The sequence below is a fragment of the Pristis pectinata genome, chromosome 30, assembly GCF_009764475.1.
Source record: "Pristis pectinata isolate sPriPec2 chromosome 30, sPriPec2.1.pri, whole genome shotgun sequence".
Classification (NCBI taxonomy): Eukaryota; Metazoa; Chordata; class Chondrichthyes; order Rhinopristiformes; family Pristidae; genus Pristis; species Pristis pectinata.
The window spans coordinates 24,900,775-24,921,868 of NC_067434.1; the positions used below are offsets into that span (position 1 = coordinate 24,900,775).

Sequence of the window (21,094 nt, forward strand, 5' to 3'; positions counted from 1 at the left end):
AACAGTAACCTTATGTATTAGTCTCCTGATTATTCATAGACAAAGTGATTGGAAGGTTTGTTTAATTTCTCTAAGCTGGCCAGGAAGGCATGTTTGCCCCAACAGTGAATCAAAGGCATTTGTTGCTTGCCTTTGGACAGCATTGAGTACATTGACTGACACTTTTATAAATATAATGATATCAAAAAGTCTTCAATATTTCATGAGAAGTTTTAAAGCAGTTAAATATATGCAAAGTACAAAAAAAGAGCAGAGATGATTAGAAAGTTTAGAGTTTTCCGGCCCAAGACAATACAATGTAAAATAATAAAATGTTGTCTATTTTATTAGAGAAATGTGATGCATATTTGATGACACTGCACCAAATCCCACAGTAAAGAGATTTGCTGATACATAAAGCAATAGGGCACCACAGATCCTACTTTTTATTCGAGTAATATCTTTAACCCAATTTGATGCACTAACAACATTTCGCATGTATATTTCTTTTCTTTATTTGATATCACTAATGCTTTTATCAGATATTATTGTCTCTCCCGAGAGACTTCTGTCCCTATCTAAAACAAAAATTACATTAATGAAAAGTATCAATCATTGCATGCTTGCAGATGTGAAGAGTGCCATTCCAATTTAGAGCATAATATTAAAAAAGACTGCAGACTCAGGACAGACTGCAGAGCTCCGGATCAGCGTTGAGGAGGAACTGACCTCTGGGGAATCACAGGTGAACAAGGCAGTAAAGTATGTCAGGGATCCTGCTTGAGGGAGACCCAAGCTGAAGAGTGGATGTGCTCTAAAGTTGGAGGAAACACCTAAGCTAGCCATCAAAGTCAGTCAGGCTGTTGGCACTCGTGTAATGTCAGCTAGGTATAGTCCAGGTACAAATCGTTGTGCAGCAGAACAGGGTCAAAAGGTTTCACAGTCTTCTCAGTACTCCTCGCTGGCATTTACGTCTTGCCCCAAATCCCAAATTATTTTTTGAGGGGAATGATTTAATAGGAACTTGAGGGGCAACGTTTTTGCACAGATGGTGGTATGTGTAGAGAATGAGGTACCAGAGGAAGTCATTGAGGCAGGTACAATAACAACTTTTAAAAGACAGTTGGACAGTACATGGATGGGAAAGGTTTAGAGAGATATGGGCCAAGCGCAGGCAAATGGGACTAGCTTGGATGGGCATCTTGGTCGGCATGGAATAGTTGGGCCGAAGGGCCTGTTTCCGTGCTGTGTGACTCTGTGACTCAAAGAACCAGAGGGCAGCTGTGCAAAGAACAACTTGGCCACAGTCTCCTGGGGAGGGGTAGGGGAGAATGAAGTGAAAGGAAATGCAAATGCTGACATTTTAAAATCACTCACCACTTGCTTAATGTTTTTTTTCTGTAGTTATTGTTGCCTGTTAGCAATTTTTCTATTTAATATCAAAATATTAACAATATCCATAATTGTGTGTTAGCTCTGCTTTATTCCATTTCCCCCCACTTGTGCTGTTTTGAAATAACTGATTAGATTCCATTGTCCTCCAGCACATACAAACCAAAGTCACAACATTAAGGTCAGGGAAGCTGGAAAAATGTTTGTGCAGAGTTGGTTATTAAAACTTAATAAAAAAATTCTTAAGAAATAGCCACAGAGGTAAAAAAAAATTATATAGTTGGCTATTAAAATCATTAATCAGCCTACACGTGGGTTGTCAATTCATTGGAATTTTATGATTAGTTTTCCTGTCTCTGGAGCAGTGTTAGTCAGTTGCATTTCAACTGTTCTTTGATCAAATATATTTATTCTTTAGTTGGAAAAACACTAAATAATGACATCTTAATATAAAATAACAGAATGCTTAACTCCACCTGCAAAAGTTCTTTTATTTACAGCTTAAAGTGTCCACTTTGTTACTGTTTAGTAGTGATAAAAGAAAGAGTTTTACCTTCAACTCAATGTCCAGGTATTTGAATTTCCACAGAACCTGCCAGGTGAGTTGACTATTGCCAGTTTTCATCTCACCACTAGGTGGGGCAGTGGACAGACATTGAGTTCTGTTCACTGGATCGAGCTGCAAGTTGAAAGCACGTTCTGTGTGCCCTGGGAAAGTGAACTAAGTCGCGGGTGTGTGTGTGTGTGTGTGTGTGTGTGTGTGTGTGTGTGTGTGTGTGTGTGTGTGTGTGTGTGTGTGTGTGTGTGTGGCAATGTGAAGAAGTGAGGCAGAGAAAGCAACACCCACAGATAGACCCAGAGTTTTGAAAGGAAATAGGTGTCACACAATAACCTCGAAAGGAAAGGTTTGTGGGAGGGAGGGGGAGATGGGAAGCAAAGAGTAGTGAGGAGTAGTTACAGGAGGCAGCTCCCGGAGCAGGACAGGGCTGACACAGAAGCCAGAAGGGGAGGAGCGAGGGAACAGGGGCACCTGGAATTCCACTGTTGGGATTTATCCCATCACCTGCTCCTGAACTCACCTGGCTCTTACTTCCATGGGCAATCCTGGGTTCTATCCAGACTGGAATCTCTCAGCTCTGGCTGGGAGAGACTTGGATCTTCCCGTACCTGAGCCCATTGAGTTTTCACTTCAAAGCACCTGGAGGGTGATCACGCTGGAGTCCTTGCTCCCAAACACTCCCCCATGCCATACGTCGGTGTACTGAGATCAGGCCTTTCATTGAAGCAATAAATAGAAACACGACCTAATATTTTTATAATTTTCTTTCTAGAGGAATGCAGCTTTACACTGTCACTTTTGTGCCAGTGAGTAGCAGGTGTGAGTGAGCAGCAAAGTGCTAATGAACATCAATGCCAGTGAACAGTGGAGGGCCAACAAGCAGTGGCTTGTGTGGACATCGCTGCACAGGCAGTGATATAACTAAGGAATCCCGATGGTAGTTTGCCCACTATCAGGGCTTGAGACCTGAAAATACTTCAGAGAGAGCCATGCCTTCGTGGGCTGACACCTGCTGCAGTATAACTACAAACCAGCACTGAAACAAATGTTGAAGTGTCTCCAGATGGACTGTTAGAAGGACTGGGAAGATTTTTAAATACATGGTTGTAGAATGTGTACATACGTGTGACATTGGCTGTGACGTATTCCTTCACGTGTGTATTGTGACACATGTGTATTCACGTGTGTGAGTATATAGTCTGAGCAGAATACAAGAACACACACACAAATTAGGTGCAGAAGTAGGTCACTCAGCCCTTCAAACTTGCTCCACCGTTTAATAAGATCATGGCTGATCTGTTTTTAACCTCAGCTCAACATCCCCATCTCTCCACCGGAACCTGTCAGCCCCTTGCTATTTAGGAATAAACCAGGATCCCTGCAGGTCCCATGTGGACCAGTCTGCAATGCTATTAGAGGTTACAAATGCACTGAGGACACCTGTCCTACGCTGGCAACGAGGATGGCGTGGCAAACAGTCATGACTATCAAAAGGAATGAGGTTTATGAGGAATCGAGCAGCCACATGTCCATGTTGGTTGAGTGATTCTGGGAAGCTGATGTTTGATTGTGGCAAGTCTGAGGATTGGATCTGAGCTGGGGGGATGGTATTGGTATTGGTTTATTATTGTCATTTGTACCGAGGTACAGTGAAAAACTTGTCTTGCATACTGATCGTACAGATCAATTCATTACACAGTGCAGATACATTGAGTTAGTACAGAGTGCATTGAGGTAGTACAGGTAAAAACAATAGCAGAGTACAAAGTAAAGTGTCACAGCTGCAGGGAAGTGCATTGCAGGTAGACAATAAGGTGCAAGGTCACAACAAGGTAGATCGTGAGGTCAAGAATCCATCTCATCTCATCGTGGTGGGAAGATTTAGTACGTACAAAGTGACTGAGGCTAACCCTGTTAACTGTGAAAGTGGAAGACAGTGCACGCTGGCAGCTCAGACTTAAACCTTGATGCTTATGACAAACAATGGAAGATCCACAGTTCGTACATAGAACAGATGGGGCTGTTGTTTTTGGGTGAGTAACATTGTTGAATTAGAGGTGAGGGCAACAGTTTTTGGATTGAACTCAAACATCAACCCAAGAGAAGACTTTTATTGGTGGAAGTGGTACATTGGCAAACCTTTCTTGTGGGGTGCCTGATGCTTCATTTGGTGAAGTAGCAGAAAATGTGTAAAACCATTTCAACCCAGGACCACAGGAGAGTTAGGAGAGTTTGGAAAGTTTGGAATAATGCCATCAGTGATTCTGTAGTCTGCAAATCTCCCTAGTGTGGCTAAAAGGTGCAGAGGGCTGTCACTGGCTGGTCACTCACCAGAGGCAAATTAAAAATGGTCTAATTAGACACCATCCCACATTGTGTCTTGGTCACATCACATTGCACCCTCAAAAATAGTGCTGTAATTTACATCTAAATAATAATTGCAACAAAACAAAAGTATCATAATGTAAATTCATGGACAATATATGGCAGCAATTTGACAAAAAATGCAACATGTTCTTTTCATATTTCTAAGCATTGTGAAAATGATAAATCTGAAAGAAATAGAGTACGTAAAGTAAAGGATACTTTAATCAGTGAACTGCATACAATCAGTCGCTGGGAAAGTTACAATTCTAACAGGCATATTGTTATTTAGTGTGTAAAGAGGCATTTAAAACTAGTACTATGTTCTTATCAATGAAATGTCCACTTGTCTAGGAAGATGTCAAAGCTGTTGTTCAATGAGTGTTCCAAGGTTTGATTTCTTAACAGTGCCAATGGAGAGTTAAAGACCATAAAGAAATTAACTGAAAAAATGAATGCCTAAAGGAACTGCAAAAGGAACAATAAAATGTAATAAAAACTGTCTGGGAAGGAGTTGAGTGCAGCTGGTAAGATTTAATATAAATGGCCTAGGGGTGTCAGAGAGAGATTCAAATACAATAAAAAAGAGGGCAAGTTACAATCAGCCATGGAAGGTGAGAAGAGGGAGGAACTGATCAAGTATTAGCAATAGCTTAGGATGAAAATTGATATTCGCACCTTACCGGTAGCACTGTGAAGATTAATGAGATCAGAGGAAAGGATCATTAGTTCTGGTAACCTTGACCTAGTTGTGGTCACAGAACCGACACCATTGCCTAATTAGTTTATTTAGTCGAAAAGATTGCAGCTTGATAGCTGTTACACTGTACAACAGTTTCCAGCATCTGCCTTGACCTGCTGAGTATTTGCAGCATCTCCTGCTTTTATTTCAGAGTTCCAGCATCTGCACATTTTTGCTTTATTGAATACAGTAGCCGCCGCCTTGTTTGTGCTCACTAAGTGCAAAGATCACTAGCGCTCTTCACCCTGTGGAATCAGTGAACTGAAGTTCACCAGAATAGTATTTTGTCATCTTTTAATGTAATCTTTATTTTGTAATCCTGATCAAATTTCCTCACTCCTGCCCTGGAATCTCAGAGCCTCACTTGATCTCCAGATTGGCACACTGCTTGAGACATGGTATCAGACCCTTTGAAGGGTTGATTGGTTTCTCTTGCAATAGAATGGGGAGTGGGGGGTGTTTGGCTCACTAGGGTGATAGTATGGGGAAGGGTGGGTGACGGATTGCAGTTGGTGCACTGTGGGGTGTGGTGGGAAGCAGTTGGGTGTTGGGTACAGGTAGAGAATTGAGTCAGTGGTTTCTCTGCGTAACTGGATTGGGTGGGTGGTTTGGGGATGGGGTAGGGACTGGGGGTGGGTTATCAGGGGATCAGTAGAGGATGTGCTGCTAGGAGATGCGCTGGAAATGGTCTGGAGTTTGAGAGGGGATTGGCAAGAGGTGATGCATGATTGGGAGAGGCTGTGGGAAGGGGAAGGGGATGAAAGGGAAATGAGGGTGGGAGGGCATATGATGGGAATGGGTGTGACGAAGGTGGGTCTGATGTGGTGGGACCATGGGAAGAAGGAAGTAATGGCAGGGTGGTGAGGAAGGAGAGGAAGTGATCTGGGAGAGGTTTGGGGAGGGGGCAACGGTTGTCGTGGGGTGGGTGCTTCGTGTGAGAATACAGTGTAGGGATGACGGCTGTTTTCAGGTGAACAATAAAACACTTTGCCTTATTGTGGGGGAGCTGGGAATCTGTTCAAAATGGGACATGTATTCATGAAGCATCCTCACAGATTCTGATAGTCAACTCTGGGTCTACAGGTGATCCCCAAGTAACTAAACAGGGTATCTGTGAGAGGGGGTATCTGCTCTTAGTGTTATCAATTTCAGGTCCTCCAGGAACAGGACTGTCCACATAATTAATGTTGAGATCACCTTGTGTACACCTTAAGCAGCAAGACTTGTCTCAGCCCAACGTTAACCAGGGCCAATTGCTGAGCTTTCCCAGCTAAATATAGACAGTGCTCAGGGTAAAACCCACTCCCTAAACTACACAAGTTGAACGGGTGCCAGTCAAATTAGAGTGTGCTTGTCTACCCAGGTGCTGCTCAACGGATTCTGTTGATTAGGTGTGAGATCTGTAGAAGAATATATAATTTAGCATAAAGATGTGAGCTTTCTTCCTTGTTTTCAGATCCCTCCATGGTCCATCTGCCTCCTAACAGTTCCCTATAATCTTGCTTCCCTTCAATTCCCCTAAGCTCTGGAAGTCCCTCCCTAACCGTCTCTGCCTCTTTGTCTCTACCTCCTCCAAACCTGTCCTTAGTCCAAGCTTTGACCAAGCTTTTGGTCTCTGGCCCTGAATCTTCCGATGCATTCCATGTCATGTTTGAATGATAATGCTTCCAATTGTAAATGGCTTTCAAAGAATGAAGGGCTGGCAGCCTTTAGGATTGTCTCAGAGTTGCCAGGAATTAAATATTAATCTCTGGAAACTCCAGCACGTATGAACAGAGGAATTTAAAATGTATTTCCATTTTCCATCTCTTTGAATATTTTTACTTATTATAAAGGACATTGGATTTGGGAATTTAAATTTGACCAAGCAGGCGGGTTTGGGTGGCATGTGGCAGAAGTGGTGTGCCTAAATGAAGGATATGGTCAGTGAACTGGAACACCATTCTATGGCTCTCCAGAACACCTGGAAGGGAACAGAGACCAAGGAGTACAAGTACATGGTTGCCTGAAAGTGGTGTCGCAGGTAGACAGGGTGGTGAAGAAGACTTTTGGCACGCTGGCCTTCATCTGTCAGGTCATTGAGTGTAGAAGTTGGGATGTTATGTTGCAGGTATACAAGACGTTGGTGAGGCTGCAATGGAATATTGTGTTCATTTTAAGTCACTCTGCTACAGGAAAGGTGCCATTAAACTGGAGAGTGCAGAGGAGATTTACAAGGATGTTGCCAGGACTCAAGGGAATGAGTTATGGAGAGAGACTGAGCAGGTTGGGACATTTTTCATTGGAGCGTAGGAGAATGAGGGATGACCTTATAGAGGTGTATAAAGTCATGAGGGGCATAGATAGGGTAAATGCACTCAGTCTTTTTCCCAGGGTTGGGGAATTAAGAACTAGAGGGCATAGGTTTAAGGTGATAGGGGCAAGATCTAACAGGAACCTGAGGAGAAACATTTTCACCCAGAGGGTGGTCAGTCTATGGAACGAGCTACCAGAGGAAGTGGCTGAGGCAGGTACATTAACAACATTTAAAAGGTACTTGGACAGGTACATGGATAGGAAAGGTTTAGAAGGATATGGGCCAAACACCGGCAAATGGGCCTAGCTTAGATGGGAACCTTGAGTGGGATGGAGCAGTTGGGACGAAGGGCTTGTTTCTGTGCTGTATGACTCTATGACTCTAGGATAAAGATCTGCTTGTCACCAAGATTGAAGTGTGTGGCATAGAGGAGGTACTGACAGTGGACATAGAAAATTGGCTAACTGATCGGAAACAGAGAGTAGAGGTGGGAGGTTGTTTTTCGGAACTGGAAGGATGTGTCCAGTGGAGTTCCCCAAAGGTTGGCACCAGGCCCATTGCTTGTCTTTACATGTATTAGTGATTTGGCCTTGGTTTTACAGGACACAATCTCTGCACTTACAGGTGAAACACAACTTGGAAGTGCACTGAACTATGAGAATAGTAATGGACTCTGAGGATGTGAACAGCTTGGTTGAATGGGTGGACTCATGGCAGATGGAATTTTATATCTTACACTTCAGTGGGAAGAGTGAGCAGAGGCGATGTAAGCTAAAGAGCGTAATTCTAAAAGTGGTGCAGTGGCATTGAGATCTGGGGATATATGTACATATTGAAAGTTGCTGGTGTCACGAACCAGCAACAAAAGAAACACACTGAGCATGATTTAGTGTTAAAAACTATTTTATTAATCACTACTTATGATAATACGTAAAATAAAAGTAAAAATGTTAGTATGTTAGAATTCAAAAATGTTAAACCTCGAATGTTAACCCCAAAACTAAACTCGTCGTGTGTGTGTGTGACAAAGTCCAAAACTCCCAGTTCCGGAATGGTTCTTAAAGTTCAGTTCCGCAAGCCATAAGGTGAAACATGAGCAAGGGCTTCTTCAACAACCACCGTTGTCTGAAGATAAGATGTAGATGTAGAAAAACATAGAGAGTACATACGAAATCCAAATGTTCCACAATGGAACCCAAACGACACTCCAGTGTTTACTCGGTAGTGACTTCCCCACTCCGAAAAGCATCCGAACCATGGTCGTCCACACACAAATACCTGTTTCCTTCTACAGGTCAGCAACAAAGTGAACTCCACCGGATTACTTCCAACTTCCATACATGGATTTCAGTGGCAAACACAGTTATTGTTTCTCATCCATCGATAGAGAAAACAAGCAGGCTGGTGTCTCTCTCCCTTCTCTCTCTCTCTCCTTCTTCTTCTGACTTCTGACCTCTTCAACAACGTCATTACGTCCTTTATCTTCTATTGACGTAAGCACGCCCCACACACACATACACACACACTCTCTATCTTAAAGGGACTTTCACTGAGTCCATAACACTGGGAAAGTTGAGAAAATGGTTAAAAAGTTTATGAGATCCTGGGATTTATACAGAGAAGCATAGTAAAGGAGCAATAGAGTCATGGTGAACCCCCATAAAACACTGGCTGAGCCACAATTGGAGTATTGTGTCCAATTTCAGGGGTCACCTTTCGGTAAAGGTGTGAAGACTTTGGAAAGGTACAGAAAAGATTTACTGAAGTGATTCCAGGGATGAGGAACTTTAGTTCTGTGGATGGACTGGAGAAGCTGGTGTTTGTTGTTCTCCTTGGAACAGTGGAGATTGTGAAGGGGACCTGATAGAGGTGAGATCACAGTCGATAAAGAAACTATTCTCAGTGATGGAAGGTTCAGAAACCAGAGGACATCCAATGAAAGAGATTGGCAAAAGAAGCAAGTGTTGACATGAAGAAAATAATTTTTCTGTAGTGAATGGTTGGATCCTGGAATGCACCTTCCTCGGGAGCTGTGGAGGTAGATTCGGTTGTGACATTCACAAAGAGATTGGATGGAAAACAGTTCCAGGGATGGTGGGGGAAGAGGGGCTAGTTTGGACATGCTGGGCTGAATGGACCCCTTCTGTAAATATCCTGTGATTCTGTTTTCAGGGAGGGAGCTTTGATGTGGCGGACAGGATGTTTTTCAGCATTAAGAAGGAGTGGGAATCATCGTCCAGGGACAACATGAGTGATGTGAGGGAGCTGACCCCGGAGTTCTTCTATCTGCCTGAGTTCCTGCTGAATCACAACAAGTTGGAGTTCGGTACGTAAGCAAAGACCCTGCTGTGATTATCGCCTGGTATCATGTCCTTTAGCACCTTCCAAAGTACTTTACATCCCAGGTGGCCCCTGATTATATAACCTGCTCTTGATGACAGGAATGAGTGTGACTGCTTCACTTCCTGCCCTGTCCTGTAAAAGGTGCCATTCATAGCCTGAGTCCATCCCAAGGTCTTCTAGAGCCAGTGGGATCCTGTAATCACACTGATCTGAAAGGGAATGTCTGGAAACTGGGCTGGCCAGTGTTAACGCAAAGGTGTGGGTTTCTCTCCGAGAATGGTGGGTGATCCCATCCCAAGGATCCCAGCACCGCCCTTGTCCCTTCAATCCGCTCCTGCTCGCTGTGGCCGCTGCCGCTGGACAGGCAACTTCCCCGGTGTTGGTGAGGGCTCCCTCAGCACCGTCCACAGGAGCCACCTGGCACTGGGTCCCCTTTGCCAACTCGTCAGGGCGTTAAGTATAAGTGTTGGGACATTCACCCTATCTATGCCCCTCATGATTTTATACACCTCTATATGGTCACCCCTCAGTCTCCTACGCTCCAAGGAATAAACTCCCAGCCTGCTCAACCTCTCCCTATAACTCAGGCCCTTGAGCCCCGGCAACATCCTCATAAATCTTCTCTGTGCTCTCTCCAGTTTAATGACACCTTTCTTATAACAGGGTGACCAAAACTATGCACAATACTCCAGGTGCGACCTCAGCAACATCCTGTACAACTGCAGTTGTCATTAAACTGCAAAGGGTGCAGAGAAGATTTACAAGAATGTTACAGGGAGATGTTGGGCTATAACTCGGACTTTATTCCTCAGAGCAGAGGGTGACCATATCGAGGTGTATAAACTCATGATGGGCATAGATAGGGTGAATGCACTCTCTTCCCAGGGGAAGGGAATCAAAAACTAGAGGGCACAGGTTTAAGGTGAGAGGGGAAAGATTCAGAAGGGACCTGAGGGGAAACTTCTTCACGCAGAGGGTGGTGCGTGTAAGGGTCAAGCGGCCAATGGAAGTGGTTGAGGCAGGTACGATAACAATATTAAAAAGACACTTGGATAAGTACATGAATAGGAAAGGTTTAGAGGGATATGGGCCAAATATGGGCAATTGGGACTAGCTTAGAGGGGCATCTTAGTTGGCATGGATGAGTTGGGCCAAAGGGCCTGTTTCCGTGCTGTATGACTCTATGACTCTATAACTGGCCCTCTCTCAGCTCCCCACCGTTCCCCTGCCCACGAGCTTGTAATCCTCACCCAAACCTCACATGTCAGATTGCAACCCCACCCACCCAACACCACCCCAACTCTCACCGTCACACTTCCCTATTCAACTACCCGTTGCCCCCACCTCTCCATCCACTTCACCATGACCACCCCCTCCACATCCCTGCTTTCCCACCAACACCCTGAGCTTCCTCTGATTTCCTTTGCGGTCCACACTGGTGAGTGGATGAAGGAACTGCCTTGCTTGGCATCAGTCGAATCAGAAGCACACGAGGCCCACAAGATGTCCAATGGTGGGACCGCAACCAAAGGGCTGACTGTCCCCTGCCCAACAACACTTTGCTTCTCCTGTTTGTGCAGCAGTCTGAGCTTAGCCCGAGATCTCCAGTCCTCCCATCACACTAAGCCTGAGAGGGTTCCAGATGAGGGGCAGCACTGCTGATGAGGGGGTATTCCCTAAACCTACGCATCTCCCTCAGGCTATGCAAGCACCACTGAAATTTGAGCTTATTAGCTTCTGATACAGACGCACGGAGGGACACTCACTGAGCCACAGGGATCCATGATGGTGAGCACACTTAGATAAGGAAAAAGCTGCAAGGATATGAGCCTTGGAGCAGTGCAGTGGTGCACAGGAGAACTGCTGCCTCACAGCTCCAGTGACACTGGTTTGATCCTGACCTCCATCTCAGGTGACAATATTGGTTTCTCCTGGGCATTTTGGTTTCCTTCCACATCCCAAAGAAGTGTGGGTTGGAGGGTTAAGTGGCCGCTCTTGATTGCCCCTAGTGTGTGGGTGAGTGATAGAACCTGGGAGGAGTTGATGGGAATGTGGGGAGAATGAAATGGGATCGGTGCAAATGGAAGTTTGATGGTTGATGTGGACTCAGTGGGAAGAAGAGCCCGTCTCTGTGCTGTGTGGGCTAAATGGGGGTAATTTATGCTCTTGGGGTTCACCAAAAAATTGTGGGATTGGGACATCCTTGTGTCCCCTATCATCCAGAGAAAACAACCCTAGTCTGTCCAACCTCTCCTTATAGCACATGGCCTCTAATCCAGGCAGCATCCTGGTAAACCTCTTCTGCACCCTCTTCAAAGCCTCCACATCCTTCCTATAATGGGGTGACAGAATTAAATGCAATACTCCAGATGTGGCCTAACCAGAGTTTTATTGAGCTGCAACATGACTTCCTGACTCTTGAACTCAATTCCTCGACTAATAAAGGCAAGCATGCCATATGCCTTCTTTACCACCCTATCAACTTGTGTGGATGGCAGGACTTCTACAGGAAATGGGTGCAAGCACTTCAAACATGTGCATAACAATTTTTATGCATGATTCATGTATTAAAGCAAGTGTAAATGCATCCAGTTTTAAAGAAATTATGGCTTATCAGACTGAAAACCTGAAACTGCTCCATCATCTCCCCAGCTGACACATCCCCTTCCCAGAACCAGATCTGGGTGTATTTTTGATAGGTATTATAGCTTGCATAGCCTGAGGGAGATGCGTAGATTTGGGGAATACCCCCTCATCAGCAGTGCTGCCCCTCATCTGGAACCCTCTCAGGCTTAGTGTGATGGGAGGACTGGAGATCTCGGGCTAAGCTCAGGTTGCTGCACAAACAGGAGAAGCAAATGGTTGTTGGGCACAGGACAGTCAGCCCTTTGGTTCTGGTCCCACCATTGGGAGGTATCATAGGGTTCATCTTAGCAGCTTTGGGTCTCATGAGGGTGGTGCAGGTGATGGTGGAACTAACTGACTGCTTGTGTGCTGTGGTTTCTGAGTCAGGTTGCTGGTCCTGTGATTAGTTTTAATGGATGTGAAATAATCTGACCCATTTCCACAAGGCTCTACTCCAGATAGGTCAGCTTTTCCAACTTTAGGTTATTGTTCCTAGTAAACTGTAAAGCCTTCCTGACTTTGCCAGGAGTGTGACAAATGCACCTGTGACTACATGCAACACCCATGCAACAGTGGGTAGCCCTCTCCCGATGTCAGCATGAGATGTGTGTTATTTGAATTCCGATGAGGCCTGATAGAAAGGAACTAGTTACTGCAAGCTAACAATATTGGATAGTAAATCGGCATCAAACATATTTGCAGGTTCCATGCAGGATGGGACGACACTGGGAGATGTGATTCTTCCTCCTTGGGCTAAAGGCGATGCTCGAGAATTTATCCGACTTCATCGCATGGTAAGTACTGGTGAACTGCTGGCTGACTTCATTTATTCATGGAGTCACACAGCATGGAAGCAGTCCCTTTGACCCATCAAACCTGTGCTGACCACCAAACACCAATCCACACTAATCCCATTCTGTTTTCCCCACATTCCCATCAACTCCCCCCAGATTCTACCACTTAACACTCAGTAGGGGCAGTTTACCATTGCCAATTGATCGACTGACCTGCACGTCTTTGGGATATGGGAGGAAACTGGATCACTCGGGAAACCCACGCGGTCACAGGGAGAACATGCAAGCTCCACACAGACAGCACCAGAGGTCAGGATTGAACTTGGGTCGCTGGAGCTGTGTGACAGCCACTTTACCAGCTGCCCCACTGTGCCGCCCTCTCAACATCTCAAATTCTTCAGTGTGCCTACTCAAGAAAGATCAAGTGCAGAGATGGAAGGGACAGATGTAATCTCTTAAACTGGACACAACAACACAACCGGGCTCAGCAGTAACTCAGCTCAGGCAGATGGAGCCTCCAACGTAATCTCGAGCTTCACAGAATCACTGCATTGTTATGGCAGTGGAGGAGGCCATTCAGCCCATCAATTCCATACCATCACTTCACTGTTTGTCCCTTTCCTTCTGAAATCACTGGACAGCTCTGTGCCTGTCCATTGTCCTCATTCAACGAACCGCTGGTGTCATGGCTGCATATTTCAACCTGTGGCTTGGCACGTCCCACCAAGCTGTGTACTCTGCATCCCACCAATACACCACATGCTTATATTTGGCCACTGAAGAATCGGCTGGTGTATTGGACTGGAACAGTCTGGCCTGTACTTTTACACGAGTGGTCTCGCTTCGTGGATGGTGAAGGGCCCCTCCCTGAGAGCCCATTCGTTCCTTCAGCTCACTGTAGGAGGTTTTCTTTGGCAGTCAATGAAAATCAACAAAATTACAGATGCTGGAAATCTGAAATAGAAACAGAAAGTGCTGGAAAAGTTCAGTAGGTCAGGCAGCTTCTGTGAAAGGAGGAGCAGTTGACGTGTTGGGTCTACGATCTTTTATCAGAACTGGGAAAGAGAGAGATACAAGTTATTTAACAAGAGAGATGAAGGGGAGGGATGTGTAGAACAAAGTGAGTCAGAGATGCGTGAATGGAGGAAGTTACCAGCACATTCAGCTTAAGTTACCAGACCAAGAAGCTGATTATGCTGGTACCTGCTGCCATTACTTCTCTTGACTTGCCCCATCACAGATATTCCTGCCTCCAGTGGTTCTGAAGCTGATTGAGCTGGAGAAGCAAGAAAATCCAGATGCTGGGATCTGCAGCCACACACAAGATGCTGGAGGAATTCAGCGGGTCGAGCAGCATCTGAGGGAGGAAAGGAATTTTTGATGTTTCGGGTTGAAACCCTGCTCAGTCCTGATGCAGGATTTTGACCTGAAACTTCGACAATTCCTTTCCTCCCACAGATGCTGCTTGACCCGCTGAGTTCCTCCAGCAGATTGCTTCTAGCCTTTAAAACCAGCTGTTTCCAATCTACTTTTGCTGAATCACTTCCCAATTCAGTAAAACTGACCTTTTTTCTCACTTTAGAATCTTTACTCCAACATAATCTGTTATTTTTCATGATTGCTAAATCCAACTGAAATATGATCACTGCCGTTCCCACAACATACCTTCCCTGGTTGGGCTTGTGACATGAAAATCAAAGCTCTGTGGATACTGGAAATCTGAAATAAAAACAGAAAATGTTGAACAATTCCCAGAATGACCAACTACCAATTTTTACAGATGGTGTCTGGATGCAGCACGGCTTGGTATCACAACTGCTCTGTCCAGGACTGCATGAAATTGCAGAGTTGTGGACACAGCCCAGTCCATCACGCAAGCCAGCCTCCCCTCCATTGACTCTGTTTACACTTCCCGCTGCTTCAGGAAAGCAGCCGACATAATCAAAGACCCCTCCCACCCTGGTCATTCTCTCTTCTCCCCCCTTCGATCAGGCATATGTGGACTTGGCAGGAAAGTGGCCATGGTCTTACTAAATGGCAAGGCTTACTCACATGGCAAAGCGCTGTACATTCTTGCAGCACAGAAAAAGGTCGTTTAGTCCATCAGGCCTGTGCTTGTGTTTCTGTTGTACACAAAGATTCCCTGCCCCTTCCCATCTGACCCACTCTGCAGAACCGGCAGCACTGCGTCACGGCCCCAGTGACCTGGGTTCAATCCTGACCTCTGGTGCTATCTGTGTGGAGCTTGCAAGTTCTCCCTGTGACCATGTGGGTCTCCTCCCATATCCCAAAGATGTGCCACTTGGTAGGTTAATTGGCTGCTGTAAATTACCCCTAATGTGTAAGTGAGTGGTAGAGTCAAAGTTGAGTTTATTGTCATATGTACGAGTTACATTTGTGCATAGGTGCAATGAAAGGCTTACTTGCAGCAGCATTACAAGCACAGAGCATCAGATAAGCAGCATTCTTAAGAAAAAACTTAATTTAAACATAAATTATACACAATTTTTACAATAAAGAACATAGAACAAAAAAAAGTCCACTTTAGTGCAAAGTGGACAAAGTGGTCATAGTGTTGCAAATCTGTAGTGATTAGTGTTGTGCTGGTTGGTTCAAGAACCAATTGGTTGAAGGGAAGTAGCTATTCTTGAACCTGGTGGTGTGGGACTTCAGTCTTCTGTACCTCCTGCCCGATGGTAGCTGCGAGAAGGTGGCATGGCCCGGATGGTGGGGATCTTTGATAATGGATGTTGCCTCCTTGAGGCAGTGCCTGGGAGGTAGACCCTGGTATAAAGAAATTTCTTTCAAACTCTGTCCTAATTGGCTGATTTCTTACCCTGAGATGACAGCCCCTAGTTCTAGGAATTACTGTAAGTAACTTGCAATTTAGAAATGTTTAAAATGTGTAATTTCACTGAAATATGACAGTAATCCCATTGTTCCCAGTAACATTGTGACTTGTCATTGTGACAATGTGAAAACTGATGGAAAAGTTGCTAGGGCCAGGGAGTATAGAATTCCCCGTTGCTGCTGGCAGAGCGAGGGTTAAGTAGACCTGGCCTTGTCCACGAACATACTGCTGATTTAAGTGGTGATTAATAACATCCACTCTCACCTTTGCAAATGCTAATCTGTTAATTGTTCATCCAAATGGATCAATTTAATGTCTCATTATTTACTAACTAACAGCCAGCGCTGTAGAACTGTCATACTTGTGTCCAATAAGCTGGTCCTAATTTGTCTTATTATTGTAATTATAAATCAGTCAACAGCACCAGCCAAGTCAGATGGTTCAGGCTTCTTCACTCGTGTATCTCAGCTTGGATTTCACTTCTCAGCTTCATTCGCTGTTGTACTTTCACTCCATTTTGCACGTGTAAAACCTCTAACCATCCAAGTGGAATTGAGTCATCAGGAGATAGAGCACAAAAACAGGCCCTTCACCCATCGAGCCCATGCTGACCATCAACCACCCATTCTTTTTACACATCTCTTCTTCGAATGAATAGCAGCTGCTTAATATTAAACTTTAAATTAGATTTTGCAAATATAAGCATACAAATGTAGAAAATTGGTGAGCTACTTTGATTTTGAATATCAGTGCAAGATCATTTTAATAAATAAAGTAAATCAATAAAGAACTTGTGTATTTAAAATAAAATGAACTAAATGGAAGAAATGACTTGCTTCATAGACTGTCCTGTTCTCTTCTCACAGGCCTTGGAAAGTGACTATGTCTCTGCCCATCTCCATCACTGGATAGACCTCATATTTGGTTACAAGCAGAAGGGTCCAAGTGCCATTGAAGCAGTTAATGTTTTCCATCCTTATTTCTTTGATGATCAGGTTGATCTCAATAACATCAAAGACCCAATGAAAAAGGCTACTATCCTTGGTTTTGCCAATAACTTTGGGCAGATTCCTAAACAGGTACAAGTTCACGTGATTTCAAAATTTTACAGATTTCTTTGAATTTTGCAAACTGATTCTTTTTGGTCACAATCTCCAAAAAGGTTTCCCTGAATATAAATATTTCTTTTATATGAAGAATGGCAGAAAGCAGCAAAATAGATTCACTGTTAGTGTGTGGAATGTAATGATAATTCAAAGATATTGTGTATATTTAAAAAAAATTAACCAGCATTTTGAATTAAATAACACAAGTAACGTAGTAAAGTTGGAATTTTGTTCCTACGTGTATTTAATGATTGAAGAATACAACTGAGGACGTTTAAATCTTGCCCTGGAATCTCCTCCAAACTTCTCCCTCTCTCCTAGTGCAAGTTTAGCAGACAGGCAGGAAGCAGAGAGTAAGAATAAATGGGTCTTTCTCGGGGAGATGAGCATTCATAAAATAAACCTCATCCATTTAGTTGAAGGAGGGAACAGAACATGATAGTTCGAAGTTTCATGGTGAAGTGAACGCAGTGGAAATGTATGTTGTGATGAGGATGCAAAGAGGTTTCAAGGTGATTTGGACACATTGAATGAGTGGGTTACATCATGGCAGACACAGTGTATTGTGAATAAATGTGAAGTTACCCACTTTGGTAGGAAAAGCAGAAAGGTAGAGTATTACTTAGGTGGTGAGAGTTCAGGAAATATTGATGTACAAAGTGTTCCTTGTACACCAACCACTGAATGAAAACATGCAGTGCAGCAAGCAGTTAAGAAATCAAATGGTTTGTTGGTCTTCTTGGGAAGACATTTTGAGTACAAGAGCAAGGATGCCTTGCTGCAATTATATAGGACCTTGGAGAGACCAAACATTGTATCGTGTACAGTTTTAGTCTCCTTACCTAAGTGAGGATATAGTTCCAATAGTAGGAGTGGAGTGCAGGTTCACCAGAAGGATTCTCAGGATGGAAGGGCTGTTGCATGAGGAGACATTGAATTCATTGGACCTGTATTCACAGGATTTGGAAACATAAAAGAGGATCCATTTGAAACATACAAAATTGAAGGGAAGATGTTTCGCCTGGTGAAGTAGTCTGGAACCAGGGGTCACCACAGAAAATGGCAGGGGCCAAGTTGCTGAATGTGTTTAAGAAGGAGATAGATGGATTTTTGAACACAAATGGCATCAGGGGATACAAGGAGAGAGTGAGAATATTGAGAGAGAGGATGAACCATGATTGTATTGAATGATGGAGCAGACTTGAAGGGCCAAATTACTTACTACTGCTCATATTTTTCTATGTTTCTTGACGTCATTTACTAGTCAATTATCCTTGCACTGAGCAGGCACTTAAGAGACAACCATGTTGGTGGGAATGGAGTCACATATAGACTGGACTAGACAAGGCCAACAGATTTGCTTCTGTGAAAGACATCAGTGAACCAGATGGAATTTTTTGATAATGTGGTGGTAATTTTATGGTCACCATTACTGATGACAGTTTTTGAATGGTAGGTCACCAGGGAGTGCAATGGAACAGAGGGACCTAGGAGTGAGTACAAGTGCATAGTTCATTGAAAGAGGCATCACAGGTAGACAGGATGATGAAAAAGACATTTAGCATGCTGGCCTTCATCAGTCGGGGCATTGAGTATAGGAGTTGGGACATTATGCTGCAGTTGTATAAGTCGTTGGTGAGGCCACACTTGGAGCACTGAGTATGGTTTTGGTCACCCAGTTATAGGAAATACGTGGTTAAACTGGAAAGAGCGCAGAAAAGATTTATGAGGATGTTGCCAGGACTCGAGGGCCTGAGTTACAGGGAGAGGTTGGCCAGGCTGGGTCTTTATTCCTTGGAACGTAGGAGAATGAGGGGCAACTTTATGGAAGAGTTTAAAATTATGAGAGACGGAGATAAGGTGGACGGTAACAGTCTTTTCCCCAGGGTAGGGGAGTCCAAAACTAGGGGACATAGGTTTAGTGTGAGAGGGGAAAGATTTAAAAGGGACCTGAGGGGCAAGTTTTTCCACCCAGAGGGTGGTGAGTGTATGGAACGAGCTGCCAGAGGAAGTGGGTGAGGCAGGTACAACAGTATCATTTAAGAAGCACTTGGATAGGTACATGGAGGGGTGGGGCTTGGAGGGATATGGGCTGAATGCAGGAAATTGGGACTAGCTGGGTGGGCACCGCGGTCAGCATGGGCTGGTTGGGCCGAAGGGCCTGTATCTGTGCTGTATTGCTCTATGGCTCAATGACTCCTTTTATATTTAAAAAAAGTCTTCATCTATTTCATTATTTGAATTTAAATGCCCCAGCTACCAAGGTTGTGGTTTGACCTCAGGTACAGAGCTGATTAATGAACTGCGTCCTGTATCTGTGAGAGCTTCCAAGAGAGGAACAGAGAGAGTTCCCCAGATTCTGATGGTTCAGAGAATGGGAAAGGTCTGGAGATTCTCTCTGCATCAGACCAACACACAAGATGCTGGAGGAACTCAGTGGGTCAGGCAGCATCTATGGAGGGAAATAGACAGTTGACATTTTGGGTTGAGACCCTTCATCTGGAGGGGAAATAGCTGGTATAAAAGGGTGGAGGGAGGGGGTGAGGTGAGAGCTGGCAGGTGGTAGGTGGATGTAGGTGAGGGGGGGGTGATAGGCAGATGGAGGAGGGAAGAGTGTCAGAAGCTGGGAGATGACAGATGGAAGTGACAAAGGGCTGCAGATGTTGGAATCTGATAGGATAGGAAGGAATGAAGGGAGGAATGTGCGTGATGGACAGATGGTGAGGGTGGGGGAGGGGATCACCCTCCTCACCTGTCACCTGCCAGCTCTCGCCTTACCCCGTCCCTCCACCCTTTTATACCAGCTATCTCCCCTCTATCTTTCAGTCCAGATGAAGGTTCTCAACCCGAAACGTCGACTGTCCATTTCCCCCACAGATGCTCCCTGACCCGCTGAGTTCCTCCAGCATTTTGTGTGTTGCTCCAGTATCTGCAGTCTCTTGTGCCTGCCTCAGGCCAGCCTGAATGAATAACAGGGTTGTATTCAGCAATAGCCTCCATTTCACCTGTTGTGTTGTGTTGCTCTCTGCTATGAAGTGATGCAGGTAGATGAGGTTTTCTAAGATAAGTGACTCACAAGCCTTATCTTTTTGCATTTAGCTTTTCAAGAAAGCTCATCCTGCCCGGATAATCCAAGCAAAACATTCATCAGGGAAGGACAGTCTCCTGCTTGCCTGCGCCCAGCCCTTCTTCTACCATCTGAAGAATCTAAAGCCCTCTGCTGTTCCCGTGTCAGGTATTTAAAAAGGAGGACCCCTGAAGCTTTTATCATGTTTCATTGACAATGTGAGACGTGCCACCTGACTGTGTGTAAACTAATCAATGACAACTGCTCAAATCACACTGACCATCAGAGTGAGAACAGGGCTGTCAGTGAGAGGCAACTGTCTCATGATGGTTTATAACCATCCCCACACCATTGTCAGAATTCCTCTATCCTGTATCCCATTTTCACCAAGGAATTCTGGATTAAGCCTGGACAAATATAGCAGATTCAGCAAGCATTCTCCTGCACTTCATATGGTATTCATGGTGTCCCTGACTTTAAGTACAAAGGTTACAGAAGTTCATATTGACCAGATATCAAATAAGGTTCGAAGTAGAAATGAAGACTGACCATCCACACACACAGACAGCTGCTCCAGAAATGGTTAAGACACCATGGTGCATGGGTTTACTGTGTGAAGTGTTCTGATACGTGATTGAACGTGGGGACTGGAAGTCTTTAGTACCAGAAGGTCACTGTTCTTATTACTACAAGAATTTGACTTTGATGGTCTTCCATTTGATGACAAGGTCAGTTGACAGCAGGTGTTATTCAGCATTGCCTGCTCGGTCTTTGTGATTTACTGTCCTTGCTGAGGATGTAAAGTCATGCCTCCCTATTGCGGGGAGTAACTCCAGCCATGGTCTGAACTGCCCCAGGAAGAGTGAAGACTGAGAAATTGTGTCATTAATTTCTCCTCCCACCCCCCTGCCTGTCCCCCTCCCATGCTGCTGAGATGGGGGAATGAGGCCGTGAGCACAGCTGGCCAGCGGGTCTG

At 44.6% G+C, this 21,094-nt stretch overlaps 1 protein-coding gene across 1 annotated transcript in view; it reads left to right on the forward strand.

Moving 5' to 3' along the window:
* The window catches only part of wdfy4 (WDFY family member 4), a 238,659-nt gene that overhangs the window by 193,332 nt on the left and 24,233 nt on the right, over positions 1 to 21,094 (forward strand). Inside the window, 4 exon segments of the mRNA XM_052041363.1 lie at positions 9,505 to 9,658; positions 13,003 to 13,094; positions 16,812 to 17,024; positions 20,151 to 20,286. Coding sequence (XP_051897323.1) covers positions 9,505 to 9,658; positions 13,003 to 13,094; positions 16,812 to 17,024; positions 20,151 to 20,286 — 595 coding nt within the window.